General features: G+C 43.1%; 1 protein-coding gene across 1 annotated transcript in view; it reads left to right on the forward strand.

The window, feature by feature from the left end:
* Window positions 1-9,985, forward strand: part of LOC137380688 (hyaluronan-binding protein 2-like) — a 74,678-nt gene extending 64,693 nt beyond the window's left edge. The window contains exons 10-13 of the mRNA XM_068052941.1: window positions 6,747-6,889; window positions 7,271-7,405; window positions 7,522-7,664; window positions 9,374-9,985. Coding sequence (XP_067909042.1) covers window positions 6,747-6,889; window positions 7,271-7,405; window positions 7,522-7,664; window positions 9,374-9,529 — 577 coding nt within the window. The 3' untranslated portion in view covers window positions 9,530-9,985. The remainder of the gene's footprint in view (window positions 1-6,746; window positions 6,890-7,270; window positions 7,406-7,521; window positions 7,665-9,373) is intronic.
* Window positions 9,986-15,623: the final 5,638 nt, after the last annotated feature.

Consider the following 15,623-nt stretch of genomic DNA (forward strand, 5'->3'; position numbering starts at 1 on the left):
TAAGTAGCAAGTAATATTCGTGCCACACAAGTACCAGACAATTTCCACCTCCAACAAAAGAGAATCTAACCATCTCACCTTGACATTCAATGGCATTACCATTGCTGAATCTCCCACCATCAACATCCTGAGGATTACCATTGACCAGAAACTTAACTGGGCCAGCCATATAAATATTATGGATACCAGAGCAGCTCAGAAACTGGGAATCCTGCAACGAGTAACTCACCTCCTGACTCCTCAAAGTCTGTCCACCATCTACAAGGCACAAGTCAGGAGTGTGATGGAATACTCTCCACTTGCCTGGAAGAGTGCAGCTCCAACAATACTCAAGAAGCTCAACACCATCCAGGACAAAGCAGCCCACTTGATCAGCATCCCATTCACCACCTTAAGCATTCACTCACTCCACCACCAGCGCACAGCGGCAACTGTGTGTACTATCTACAAGATGCATTACAGCAACTTGCCAAGCCTCCTTCGACAGCACCTTCCAAACCCACAATCTATACCACCTGGAAGAACAAAGGCAGCAGATGCATGGGAACACCACCACTTTCAAGTTCCCCTCCAAGTCACACACCATCCCGACTTGGAACTATATCACCATTCCTTCACTGTCAATGGGCCAAAGTCCTGCACCTCCCTACTTAACAGTACAGTGGGTGTATCTATACCACATGGACTGCAGTGGTTCAAGAAGGTGGCTCACCACCAACTTCTCAAGGGCAATTGCATCCAGTAAGCAATAGTTAAGTTATTTGAGAGCCAACCAAACACTTTATATGACATGGGATCATTATGCCTGAGAATCTGCTGTACTCCTAACCAACTTACACCATTAGTACTTCAAAAGGCCCACTGAAAGTCGGGAGCCTGGGCCTGAAATTTCCTCATCTCGTTGTAAGTGTGGAGAAGCAAGATTTTTGGACACCTTAACAACAGTACCATAATCCCATCTCATTTTCCAAGAACAGATCTAATTTTTTTTATTTAGTGTGGGTTTGGAGCAATATCCCTACTCCTGGCTGGCATACTGTCACTGAGGGGGAGGGAAATGGTGTGCACCCATGGTGTATAAAATAGTGCAGGCGACTAAAGGGGCAGGCAACTTGACAAAACCATCAACACAGAGGCAGCAGCAGGAATATTGGAAAACATTGGAAGAAGGAACAGCCTTGACGGTTTCAGCTGTGGTAAGAGCCCCAGGTTATGTGGATATCCTTCTGGCAGCAATAAGAAGAAGAAGGGACTGCCTCCCAGGCAGACAGACAGAAAGCCAGGGAAAAGGCCTATCATAAAGCAAAATGGCACAGGCAGGAATTGTCTCCACTATCACTCCACACACGGTCATGTGGTGCTGGAAAAGGTCTAATGGCCAAACAAAGTTGACCAAGCTAAGTGAAGGTGTGAATGTACCAAAATGCATTCTAAATAATGGTAGAAGTATGACTCACCTCCAAACTCACGATTCAAGGCACGTCATAGCCCAGATCCACATTGCTATTCCGTTATACCACAGTGACTTCTCCCAGTCATTAAGACCAAGGATGGTCATGTGACGATCAAATTACAGGTTATTACTGCTAGTCTACACCTGAGAGCATGATCATCTGGAATGGATGAAGACACATCGGTGAAATTTAATGTTACACCAATCATGTACCTTTCTCACTCTGTACTTGCCTTGCAAAAGGAGAGGGTAGCCCATAATTCTCGACAAAGAACAGCCAGAAGCAATCAATGGCTATGCTGTGACTTCTAAGTGTATATGGGGAGCAATGCTGGAGGGATGGTGATGAGACGGGGAAGAAGACAGCAAGCTTCCAGGAGCAGGTTAGTATTGGCAGGGATCATTTGCAGTTCAGCAAATAGTTACTGTGTTCAGACGTTCAACATTATTGTAAGATTTTACACTGTTCAATTATATTTTCAGAGTCACTTGTGAGACTCCCCCTTCCTGAAGTCTTCCCTTTTTAATCCTCCCAGGTGAAGACAACCAAGAAGTTGATGGTTGTATTGAAAAGCAGCCTGGCACCTCTACTTCAATAACTCATACACTTGGCTCATCAGCTCCATCATTCCACTTTGTTTAGTCAAACACTAGTCCAGATATATCCACTTTTCTTAGCAAGCTACAATGAACATGCAAAGCATCAGTAAGCAGGAGAAGCATTATTGGAGAAGTGACAAATGAAGTTGAATACTGTGGAGTCATCAGCAAACAGCTGCACTTCTAACCTTTTGATGGAAGGAAGGTCATTCAAAGTGCAGCTGAATATAGTTGTGTTGAGATTGCATCCCAGAGGGTAGAGAAAAGAATGCCCTCAGCTAAGGAACCTAGGGACCCTGATATCAGGTATTCAAAATAAAAACGATGTAGAAGCATCAAACTCAAGTGCAAGTTGTGGAAATTGTTTTCATGAAGGTGCTGCAGATGGTGGATGAGTTGGAGTACTCCGCAACCTATGTCTGCAAACCAAAAATGGAATTTGCGAGACCATGCAGACCACCCTGAAGCATGCAACAATCCAGGAGAGGTCTATGGCTAAAAGGCACTATGTAAGTGATCTAAGGACAGCCGTGACAGCTGCAACTGCTTACATTTATGCCTTGCAAGGCTTCAGTTTTGTAATTGGCACCATTTTATCTGCTTCTTCACTGATCATTAGAACAGGAATGGTAGCTCAAAATGCTGCTGCCTCTCATGATAGTGACATCCTTTCTTCTGGCTCTCTCTAATGCCAGTAGATGAGACCAAGCTACCTTTGTAATTACAAGAAAGATCCAGGTGGAAACCATTCCTTCTCGGGCTTCGGCAGAGCAAGGCTGTAAATGTAGCCGGCAGGTGGCTTAACTCCCCATTTGTCTTTGGTGGGAATCACAGCCTTCTCATGTACTGTCTGCAACATACATGTATAAGCTCCTTGGTCTGTGTATTCTGGAGGTATGGGTATGATTTTGACAGTATCAATGATCCTGAGCTCTTTTAGTTTCCATCATCTCTTCCTCCATATCCCTGTAATATTTTTCAAAACATAGTATTGAAGAATTCCTCAAGGGAAATCCATAGCTTCCCAAAAGTAACCACTAAAATGTGAGAAAGAAACTTCACCGACGAAGATCGTATAATAGGCGTTTATAAATTTTCAGCTGTATCAGTAATGAAATGACCTGGAGGCACCACATAATGCCTCCACCATCCTTTCCTGGCTGAGACACCGCACTGCTCCTGAAAATACCACCTTTGTGTTGGCATGTGGGACTAGGGGTGATGTAGCAGGAAATAATAGGAAGAATAAAGCCATACCCACCTACCAGTATGTACATGCATCGGCCTTCTAAATTTGGAGATCAGCAACCAGAAATCTCCAAGTCCAGGAATTGTCTGAGAATGGGGAATAATTATTGAATCTTACCTGCAAGTCTTCAGCTTATCTCTATGACTCCTCAAATCCTCCACTACATAGTTTAGGTGTTGAACACTCTGTGTGAATAAGAACTTTCTAATACCAATCTTAAAGTTACCTTTTTCTACCTTGAACCTTCATCCCCTTGTCCTACTCCCACATTTAATTTAAAGTGGTATTTCAAATTAATCTATCTCATAAGTGTTACCAATTAGAACTTGCATTTCACAACTGGAAGCATTTACCAATTACCTTTTCTAACTATGAGCAAAACACAGGTGAAATAATTCAGTGGATGCTATAATTATAAAAATTGAACCAGCATTATTCTGTAAAAAGTCACTGGGGATAATTTTCACCTTCATCACTTGAGTGATAAATGGTGGAGCAGTGTGCTCGCTCTTTATAGAACCCAACCAATTTTCATTTCCATTTTTCACTTTTCAATTTTATTTAAAAGTGTGAAGTGATTCATTTTGGTAGGAAGAACGAGGAGAGGCAGTATAAAATAAAGAGTATGAGAGTATGAATCTAAAAGGGTGCAGGAGCAGGGGGACCTGGGGCTATATGTGCACAAATCATTGAAGACGGCAGAACAGGTTGAGAAAGCGATTAATAAGGCATTTGGGATCCTGGTATTTATAAACAGAGGCATAGAGTACAAAAGCAAGGAAGTTATGAGAAACCTGTATAAAACACTGGTTCAGCCTCAACTAGAGTATTGTGTCCAGTTCTGAGCACCACACTTTAGGAAGGATGTTAAGGCATGAGAGAGGGTGCAGAAAAGATTCACAAGAATGATTCCAGGAATGAGGAACTCCAGTTACATGGATAGGTTGGAGAAGCTGGGGTTGTTCTCCTTAGAAAGGATAAGATTAACAGGAGATTTGATAGAGGTGTTCAAAATGATGAGGGGTCTGGACAGAGTAGATAGGGAGAAACTATTCCTATTGCTGGAAGGATCCAGAACCAGAGGACACTGATTGGCAAAAGAAGCAATGGAGACATGAGGAAAACCTTGTTTATGCAGCGAGTGATTAGGATCTGGAATGCATTGCCTGAGAGAGTGTGGTGGAGGCAGATTTACTAGAGGCCTTCAAAAGAGAACTGAATAATTACCTGAAGAGAAAAAAATTGCCAGGCTATGGGGAAATGGCAAGGGGGTAGGACTAGGTGAGTTGCTCTTGCAGAGAGCCAGCACAGACATGATGGGCCACCTGGCCTCCTTCTGTGCTGTAACCATGATTCCATAATTCTTATTTTGGGCATGAAAATTTCAGTTATTGAGAAAACAATTGGTGGTGAAAATTTTATCAGAAAGCATTTTATGTAATTTATAAAGAAATGTTAGTGATGCTGTGGTTCCATTTTTCTGCCCCATCTGATGCCAGCACAGCAGGAATCCAAAATCCCACCTGACTGCTCAATAATGATGAGTGTAGATCCGAGTCCTTTGTCGTGCCTGTTGTATGCAATTGGTCTTGGGTGTTGGAGAGGGATCCGCAGCCATGGTTGCAAGAGGTATTCTTGGTCTCCAAGCATTATTCTATCTGAATAATGCAGTTGGTCTTATCTCATGGGGACATTATGTGACAGAAGGCATGACAGGCCCAACTTTCAAAAACCTATCACAACAGCACCTACAAGTGTAACATATAATTACATGCAATTGTGGACGCTTTCGTTACAGCATTGTCATAAGAGCAGGTTGTTGTATTGGGGTTCAATGGACTGTGCACCAACATACCTAATTTAATCCATTACAGATTGTCAAAAAGGGAAGAATATGATCCATATCATAAATGGGACCACGAAAGACAAGTGTCACCATGGATCAGCTGCTTTAACTTGTATATTGGCTATGGGCTGGATTTTGTTCCCAGTCCAATGTTGGGTTCCTAGGCGTGGGGCGCCAGAGGATTGGAACGGCAGCAACTGCCACAGAACCCAACGCCGGGATTGCCAGGCCCAATCTTCCTGGCAGCGGGGAAGCTTCATGGCGGCCCTCCTGCCGCTCTGCAATGGGACCCTGCTTTCCATATGCTAAGTGGATCTTTGCATTAATCTAAATGTAACCCGCAGTGATCTTACCTTCAGTTCCTGATCTTCAGCGCGATGTGCGGCACTCAGATGCCTTCACTTTCCTGTCCTGGGAATGCTGGTGCCACTGAGGTGGGGAAGGGTGAACTCTGTACGATTTGTATACGGAATGGGGAGAAGGGGTCAGCACTGCATTATTTTTATAGGTAAGGGGTCAACTCTGCACTATTTGTATAGGGAAGGGGTCAACTCTGCAGTATTTGTATAGGGTATGGGGGGAAGGGGTCAGCTCTGCACTATTTTTATAAGAAAGAGGGGATGGGTCAACTCTGCTCTATTTGTATAAGGAAGGAGTCCACTCTGCAGTATTTGCATAGGGTATGGGGGGAAGGGGTCAACTCTGCACTATTTTTGTAGGTAAGGGGTCAACTCTGCGCTATTTGTATAGGGAAGGGGGGGAAGAGGTCAACTCTGCAGTATTTGCATAGGGAAGGGGTCAACTCTGCACTATTTTTATAAGGAAGAGGGGATGGGTCAACTCTGCAGTATTTGCATAGGGTATGGGGGGAAGGGGTCAACTCTGCACTATTTTTATAGGTAAGGGGTCAACTCTGCGCTATTTGTATAGGGAAGGGGGGGAAGAGGTCAACTCTGCAGTATTTGCATAGGGAAGGGGTCAACTCTGCACTATTTTTATAAGGAAGAGGGAAGGGGTCAACTCTGCACTATTTTTATAAGGAAGAGGGGATGGGTCAACTCTGCACTATTTGTATAGGGAAGCGGGGAAGGGGTCAACTCTGCACTATTTGTATAGGGAAGCGGGGAAGGGGTCAATTCTGCACTATTTGTATAGGGAAGGGGGGAAGGGGTCTACTCTGCATTTTGTTGAACTGTCTACAGGGCTGGCAGCCTTTTAAAAATGGCACCAGCACCTGCTCCTGCAACAAGTGATGGCATGCACATCGTCGCCAATGCCGCCCCCGCCATTCAATGAAGTTAATTCCTAGCTTAGTAAGTCTGTTAGTCTGAAGAGGCATTTGCAATCAGCTTTCTATAAAACTTTGAACCACTTATTTTTATTGATGAGGGCTGGCCTAAATCTGAATCAGACATCCTAATTAATGAGAACACTCATGACTAATAAATCAAACATTTAGGAAGGATTTCATATACCAAGTTCATTGTTACTTATTGACTGGAATAAGTGTCTTCTTACATTATTGTCACTAATTTTAGTATCATTTGCTAATCCTTTTTAGTTAGGAACTTTCTCTGTTCTTTTAAACCAATACATAGGGCACAGCCTAGAGATTTCCGCGTACAGCTTGGCAAACAAGACCTTCAAAGAAAGGAATCACATGAACAGAACTTTGACGTTGGAAGTATTATTGTCCATGAAAACTATCACGAGAGTTTGGTGGGATTATACAATGATATTGGTAAGCAATTCGAGACATTTTACTTTTCAGTTTCTAATTCCTTGTCTTTATTTATTTATTTTTTCTTTGGCCTTCTTATCTCGAGAGACAATGGGTAAGCGCCTGGAGGTGGTCAGTGGTGTGTGGAGCAGCGCCTGGAGTTGCTATAAAGGCCAATTCTAGAGTGACAGGCTCTTCCACAGGTGCTGCAGAAAAATTTGATTGTCAGGGCTGTTACACAGTTGGCTCTCCCCTTGCGCCTCTGTCTTTTTTCCTGCCAACTGCTAAATCTCTTCGACTCGCCACTTCGAGACATTTTACTTTTCAGTTTCTAATTCCTTGTCTTTATTAGCCTTTTGGTATTGCAGCAAATTCTCATGGAAATCAACATTTGTATTCCAGCTTTAGTGAAGATTAAACAAGTCAATGGTCACTGTGCCCAGGAAACAAAGTATGTAAAAACTGCGTGTTTACCAGATGCTGACTTTCCGCCTGGCACTGGATGCCACATTTCAGGATGGGGCCAGACAGAGTCAGGTTTTTCATCTATTATTTTGGATAATTTTCATGACTTTTTTCTAAAATTGTAGTAATATTTAGATTGTAAATAGCCAAAATGTAATATCATTTTCTGTTTATTGATGATTGTACAGAGGCATCATCCAATCAGTTATTGCATACAAATGTGAGACTGATATCTAATCAGCAATGTAAGGACCCACAATCCTATGGAACTGCTCTCAATGACAGCATGTTTTGTGCAGGAAACTTAGATGGAAGTGTGGATTCATGTCAGGTTTGCAATAACTATTCTTTGGATTGTGAAACTTGCTTCCACTATTTGATGATTTGTGACTTCAGTAAAATTCATTAAGGCAGATTAACACATAGCTGGAGAAATGGTGCAGATATGTCTTCAGATACCTGGGGCATTGGGACCAGTTTGAGGGCAGGAGGACCTGTTCAAGATGGATGGGTTGCACTGCAACAGCACTGGGAAACAATATCCTCACAGGGAGGTTAATTAGTGCTGTGGGGGAGGGTTTAAACTAATTTGGCAGGGGGATGTAATCTTAGAGAGGAGGCACAAGAGCCATAGAGGATTGGGAGAGGCAAATAGCACAGAGTAAAGAACAGTTCAGAAATAGGAGGACTCAGAAAGGGGACAAATGCAAGACATTCTAAGATGAGTTTGGAGTGCATATAGCATGGTTGATGAGCTACAAACACAAGTCAACAGAGACCTGGCTCAAAGAAGGGGAGGACTGGGAACTTTATGGGCCCTATCTTTACTGGGACAGGATTTCCAAGTGAAGAAGAGGAGTCCTGTTCCTGGAACGCTATGGAAAATGTGATTTTTTTTCTAGCAGGATCCCTGCCTGGAAATTATTGACAGGCTTGGTTCCCTGTTGGGCAGGAACACTGCATGAGAGGCTGCAGTCCAGGGGCAGATAGCTTTTCTGCTGCTGAAGTAGACCTGGAGAGATGGTGGGGCAGGAGTGCAGTGGTGTAATGTAGCTTGCAAGGTCAGGGGGTGATCACAGGGGGTCAGGAAGAGATCAGGGTAGAGATGATGGGTTCAGGGGGGAGGTCAATTCATGATGAGAGCAGGGTGGGGGTGTTGATGATCATAGTGCGAGTCTGATTGTGGGAGGAAAACAGTGATCGTGGAGGGGTGTCCAATCAAGGGGCTGTCTGATTGCGGGGGCGTGACCAATTACAGGGAGAGAAGCAGGTTAGCTTTGGGGGGAGGTGGAAGGAAGTAGTTCTGCTCCTCCTGGCCCACAAACAGTGCTGTAAAAGCACTTAACTCTTCCGTCCAGCAGTCCTTGTCTCCCTTGAGCTATCAGGTTTTTAGGCTTAGGACACCAGGCTGGCCAGGGTTAAACCTGGAAGAGAGATAAAATATGAGGCATGCACCCTCATTAAAATATTTAAATGAGCAAAGTGCCTCCTGGGGGGGGGGCAGGTTGATTGCCCGCCCACCACCCCATTCCCGCCTGTTAAAACTGAAAGTGGGCAAGTTCAAGGCGAGTTGGCTTCAGATAAAGGCACAATGGGCCACATGACCTCGTTCTATGATGTATCATTCTATGATTCTATGTGAACAAACATTATTTTTATTTTATTTATTTATTTAGAGATACAGCACTGAAATAGGCCCTTCAGCCCACTGAGTCTGTGCCAACCAAGAACCACCCATTTATACTAACCCTACAGTAATCCCATATTCCCTACCACCTACCTACACTAGGGGCAATTTACAATGGCCAATTTACCTATCAACCTGCCAGTCTTTGGCTGTGGGAGGAAACCGGAGCACCCAGCGGAAACCCACACGGTCACAGGGAGAACTTGCAAACTCTGCACAGGCAGTACCCAGAATCGAACCCGGGTCCCTGGAGCTGTGAGGCTGCGGTGCTAACCACTGCGCCACTGTGCTACCCATGAATAAAAGTCATTATTAATATGTTCTAAAATTGCATGTCTTTGATTCATGTTCAGGGTGATTCTGGAGGACCACTGACTTGTGTGAAAGATGGACGTTACCACATCTACGGAATAGTGAGCTGGGGTGATCGCTGTGGAATAAAGAATAAACCTGGTGTTTATGTCCGTGTCACTAAATTCCTTAAATGGATTAAAACACGAGCCACTTAAGTGCAGCAGTTGAACATATAGGATTATCGCGGAATATAAAAAGATGCTTATTAATATTTAACACATCCATTATTTCTAGAATAACATACTAAGGATTTTCAAATATGTTATTACCTCAGCTTTAGTAACAATGGGATCTCTTATACCATCTTAATAACAATCCTGATTTTGATTATCATTAATTTTGTATTCCATTCGTCAATACTGTGAGAAGTATAACTATCGCAGTCTTAGTGACTGCGTTTGTAAAATACTTTTAGTTTTGAACTTCCATGGTAATAATTCTAACTCATAAAACTGAATGCCAGTCCTGTTGCTTCACATTTTCATCAAGAAATCAGAAATACAGACTTTCTTAGATGGAATAATGTCTTTGTAATCTGGATATGTAATCATGTACAATTTGAGTGTATATAATTGATTAAATGCAATGATTCTGTTCTGATGATCCTCAAATGAGTACTTTTAAAATTATTTCAAAGATGAATCTTGGTAGCATTAGTTAGGAACTATGGCCGGAATTTTGAGCCCCCCCTCCAAAGAGTGGGTTGGTAGGGGGGAGCATAAAATGGAGTGGGAGGCTCGGGCGGCCCTTCCCGACCCAATCCCACCTCCGCCGCCATTTTATGCGGGGCAGCAGCAACGAAAGCCAGTCCACCCACCCCAAGCCAATAAAGGCCCTTAAGTGGCTAGTTAACAGTCACTTAAGGGCCTCTGCCCACTGCCACAGGGATTTTACCCTTGGCCGGTCAGGCGGCCCAGGCCTGAGAAAAGCCGCCTGACAGAAGTAGGCGGCTTTCTGAATCCCTGGGGTGGGGGGACCCTCATGATCAGACACCCTGTGCCCGACGGAGGGCCGTCCCGATGTTCCAATCATCTCCAACACGCCCCCCCCAATCAACCACCCTTGCCTCTCCGGGGCCTGACCGATCACCCCCGGTGAGGTCCCAAAAACTTACCTTTTCCCAGGGCTATCTTTCCTCTTCTTGTTGATGCTGGCTTGCAGTCCGAGCAGTGGTCACAGCTCCCGATGGCGCTGCTGGAACTAAGAGCTGCCGGCCCGCTGATTGGCTGGCAGCTCCATTAGGCTGGACTTCCTGCCTCAATGAGGTGAAAGTCCCACCTCAGACCAGTTAAGGGCTTGGGGATTGTAAAATGTGGTCTGGATCCTCAGCCAGACAGAGGCGGGATCGCAACCGACTTTGCAGTCGGTGGAATGCTCCCGTCCGACGAAAGTTAAATTCCGGCCTATGGTTATCATAGATGACAACCAATAAAGCAGAGACTATGACCAGAATTTTACGCCACCCCAATGAGCAGGATGGTGCCGGGGCGTGGCATAAAATGAAGCGGGAGGCACCAGGAGACCTTCCCGACCCGCTGCCACCTCAGCCACCACTTCATACAGGGTGGCGGTGAAAAATGGCCCACCCACCCCAGGCCAATCAAGGCCCTTAAGTGCCCACGTAAAGGCCACTTAAGGGCCTTCGCCCGCCACCACGTGGAATTTACGTGTGGCAAGCAGGCATCCTGGAGCCGGGAAAAGCCGCCTAACGAAACCAGGAGGCTTTCGAACGTCCCGGGGGTTGGGGGGGGTGCCCTCATTTTCAGGCACCCTGTGCCTGATGGAGGGCCGCCCCCACTTCCCCAACAACCCTCAACACCCAACATGGCCTCCTTCCTCCCAATCGACCACCCTTGCCTCACCAGTGCCCCAAAACCTGGCGAGGCAACCAAAACTTACCTGCCTTCCCGGCTCCCAGGCATCTTCTCATCATGATGGGCTGCCGTCAGCCTACCATAAAATTCCAGCCTATAAAGCCTCCAGAACATTAACTTCTTGGTTCAAAACTTAACTTACAAGTTGGTCAGCTTAAAAATGCGTGCTAATTATGATTCTCTCACCTATAACATTATTCTGTGATGCTTAAGGCCAACAAATTTAGCAAGTGTACTAGTTACTAATTTTTATAGATTCTAGAAGTTTAAATTACTGAAACATGAATAATCTAGATGCAAGCAGGTTATTTAATTTATAGTGCAATCATGTAACTGGGAGTAATTTTGGCTTGGATAGTAGTGTAAAACAAGACATATCGATTCAGCCTCCCTGATACATCTCTCCTGATTTACATTTCCATTGAAGTTAATGGCAGAGTTGATCTGTGTGAGTAGGCAAAGAGATCAGACCCAAAATGCCAGGCATGACCTTTGTGCCATGGCTGGCCAGTGTTTGTGTTTGTGCCACTCAGCAGGTGGGGAACTGCAAGAATCTGCCTTTCAAAGAGTGTCTGGGCTGAAGTTTCATTTTCATTGCCTGGCAGGTAACCTGCTGGAGCAGATTGCCTGCCATTTATAGAACTCGTCCCATTTTCTATTGATACCAATGGACTGAAAGTCAGGTAGGTGAAGGGCAGGTGATCCACTCTACCAGGTTACCTCCAAGGTAATGAAGATGAAAATCTACCCCTGAGTCTTTGCTTATTTATGGGGAAAACCCACAAATCGGATGTGAAATGGAGGTCTACAAGTTTTGGTTCCATTGCCTTCAAATGTTAGAGAGATACTTCACAAAGTTCACCACAGTCTGCAGATGAAGGACTTAAAGGGTCGGGCTAATATATGTCTCAGTGACAAGTGAAAGCTGTATAAAACTGAAGTATAGACAAATGTTAGTCAGCACTGGTGCAACACCACATTATACTCACCAACATTTTAGCTATAATTAGAAAGAGAGCGAAGATAGTAAAAAGCAGCATTATGTCCAAAAAGATACACAAGCGGTTAACTTTTATCCTTTTCCCAGCTGTTCTGGCAACACAATTTCTGTCAGCCAAGTGGAAATGAATCAAAACAAAGTGATTTATTTCCTTTAATATAAACAAACTGCTTTCTCAGAAAAAATATGCAAAGAATGTTGTAATTGTGAACTCCAGATAGCCTTTATCTCAATTTTTGTTAATGTGGGACAGGTATAAAAGTAGATCCTCAGAGCAATAGTTGGTTATACCGTCAGATGTTGCTTCTGAAGCGACAGCCCAAATGACAAATCAGATTACACCTGATCTACCTCTGCTTTTGAAATCTTGGAGGAGACTAAACCAGACCAATCAATTGAAGCATCATTCTTTGGAAGAGAATACAGATTCGTAGCTGTAACAGCCACACAGCTCGGTTTGAAAAACAAAGACCAAAGTGATTTTTGAACTTGTGTGATGCCACATCAATCATACATTGCTGCTAGAATAGGCTGGAACTGTAGTGATCATTAGATTATGTCAGGAAAACATGTAATGCTGAATGAGGATGTTTAATTCATTAGTTGGAAACCTACATTAAACTTTTTAAAAGGAAAGCTGGAATCCTACATGCAACTTTTAAAAAACTGGCAGCCAAGATGGCCACCCCAATTTGCATTCAAATACCTCACCATCAAAGATATCGCAGTAGAGACGCATGTCTAAAAAGCTCCCAGCCAGGACAATGGCTTGAACAGTTGAGTAAATTATCTAGTACCCTCGTTATCAAGACAATCAAAGCCATCTTGGAGCATTCACTAGTGGAGACATACCTCCAGAGGATGAACATTGAAACAAAAGACCTGAGGGAGATTTGGGATTCTTAGACTTTGGACCTCATTGAAGTGAAAAAAAAAAAGACAGAACCATGTGACAGTCTCCCCAGGCTGTGTGAACGTGGAGTTTTTCTTACACAAGCAGACAAGCCTTGAGAGCTAACCAGTGCGGGATTCCAGTGGGTCTCTCTCTCTCTCTCCAGGTAACGTTGCAAGTTTTGAAACCTGTCTGCAACTGTGGAACATCTAAGTCCACCAATGTTACAGGCAGAGACCCTGGGGGAGAAAGCCACCTACATTACTGTCTCCAAGAAAACGTGAACCATGTGGACCAGCTGCAAGTACACTTCTACCAGCCAGAGACTTCAGCTGGAAAACAACTGAATTACCAGACCCCACAGACTGTATATTATTTTTATTTGTTCTTGACTCTAGTCTAACCAAACTATTCTTCTTCAGTCTAGAAATTTATTTATGCGTGTGTAATGCTCGTGTGTGTATGTGTGAAAGTTGGAGTATAGTTTATTATTTTCACTTAGATCGGATTTTGATTTTTAAGTACAATAAACTAACCTCTTTCTTGTTTAAACTCAAGGAAACCTGGTTCTTTTATGATCATAGCACACAAAGGGTTAAACACTCTCTGAACTGGTAAGCACATTCACTGTTCAAAAAGGAATAAACCCTGTTGCAGTCAAATAAGGAGAAGGACAAGAGGGAGCCTTTCAATCCCTCCTCACCTGATTGTAAAAATTATAGCATTTAATTTAAAGAAATTGTATGCCTTTGTGTTACAACTTGCAGTGCTAATACTGATAGTTGTATACTTTGCTCTGATGACAAAACCTAAATTCTGCCATTTAATGTTATGTTAAATTAACCATATCTAAAGTTGTGCCACTGGAACCCTGAAGGCTGGATTTTCTTATTATGCTTATGATGATTAGGTTGATAACTGTCACTGAATAAAGTATATTGTTATTAATATAAAAGGTGCCATGTCAAGTTGTTAATTGGCCCAAGTACGAGCTAAGGGTTCATTGGGAATCCGCATTTTTGCTGCAGTGTATTTGTAATAACTACAGATTGTGATTTGTTTGAGGGTTTTTTATGATGCTTTAATTTCTGCACAACCACAGACTACATGATACAGTAAAAATAAATTTATTTTTATTTGGTTGTGCAAGAATAATGTTGTTTCATTTTAATGTATTTGCCAATGTATAGTCTGAATTTCTCTGAGTTAATTCTGCTTGGTCCAGTATGATGTCCAGCTTTGGGCACCTTACATGAGGGAAGATATCAAGGCCAGGGATACAGTGTTGTGATGATATCTCAGATGAAAACACCAGTTATGAGGAAAGATTGGAGAAAGTGAGTCTTTTCATTAGAACAACCAAGGTTAAAAAGAAATCTAATCGCGATGTTCAAAATTATGAGAGGTTTTGAGAAAGTATATCAGGAGAAACGACTTCTGTTGGCACGTGAGTCAATAAATCAAGGACATAACTTTAAGGTAATCATCAAAAGAATGAAGGGCGAGGTTAGGATTTTATTTCAACGCAGTTATTAGGGAATAGAATGCCATATCTGAAACAATATTGGAAACAGAATCCATAATATGTTTTGAAAAGGAAGTAGAACAATATTTGAAGAAGAAAAAATGAATACTGAAAGGGCAGGGGAATGGGACTAAGTAGATAGCTCTGTGAGAGGACTAATGCAGACATGAACCAAATGCCCTCCTACTACGTTATATCATTCTATGTGGATGATTTTCGCCCCATTTTAGGGTGGGAATGAGGTGGTAATGTAGGAAAACAAGAACTCAGAACTTACCACCCCATTCCCGATGACATCCAGATTGCTGCCATCAGGACAGGAGTTTATAAGTGGGTGGCCCAGGTGCATTGAATGGTGTAAGGGACCATCACAGATCACTCAAAATGAGGTAGGTTAAACTTTTGAAATTATCCTTGAGTGCTACATTGCCATTACATGCACTATTAAAGGCTCGTGTGCAACCATCGTTTGTAGACAGATGGTTGTAACATCCTGTACAAATGATGGAATATTTGAATAATGCAGTGCATATCACAGGTGCTGCTCTGTCCTTCAAGAGCCCACAGCTTCCAAGCTCACTCTCCCAAATAGGTTTCTCACAAATATTGCGATGTTCCATCACTGCAGATTTACCACCTGCTCTGTATTGTGGCTTCCAATTATACACGAGTTATCCTTCACACATTAGGTATTTAGACAGTGATTGGGCTATAGAAATTCCTTCATGCAGTCCCATCATGGCACGCCTAATGTAATTTGCGTAATAAACATGTGTGGCTTTGTTTGCTACTGTCATGGAAACCTGGATCCATCCCTTTCCAATTAAAAATTACTTTGTCAGTTCTTCTTGTTGCAAGAGTATCGAGATCTTCAAATGGAAATCATGGCTGTCTTCTCTGTTAGTTTCCTTTCCCCTCTTGACTTGAAAGTATGTTAATAAAAAGACAAATACACAAA

The sequence above is a fragment of the Heterodontus francisci genome, chromosome 20 (assembly GCF_036365525.1).
Source record: "Heterodontus francisci isolate sHetFra1 chromosome 20, sHetFra1.hap1, whole genome shotgun sequence".
NCBI lineage: Eukaryota > Metazoa > Chordata > Chondrichthyes > Heterodontiformes > Heterodontidae > Heterodontus > Heterodontus francisci.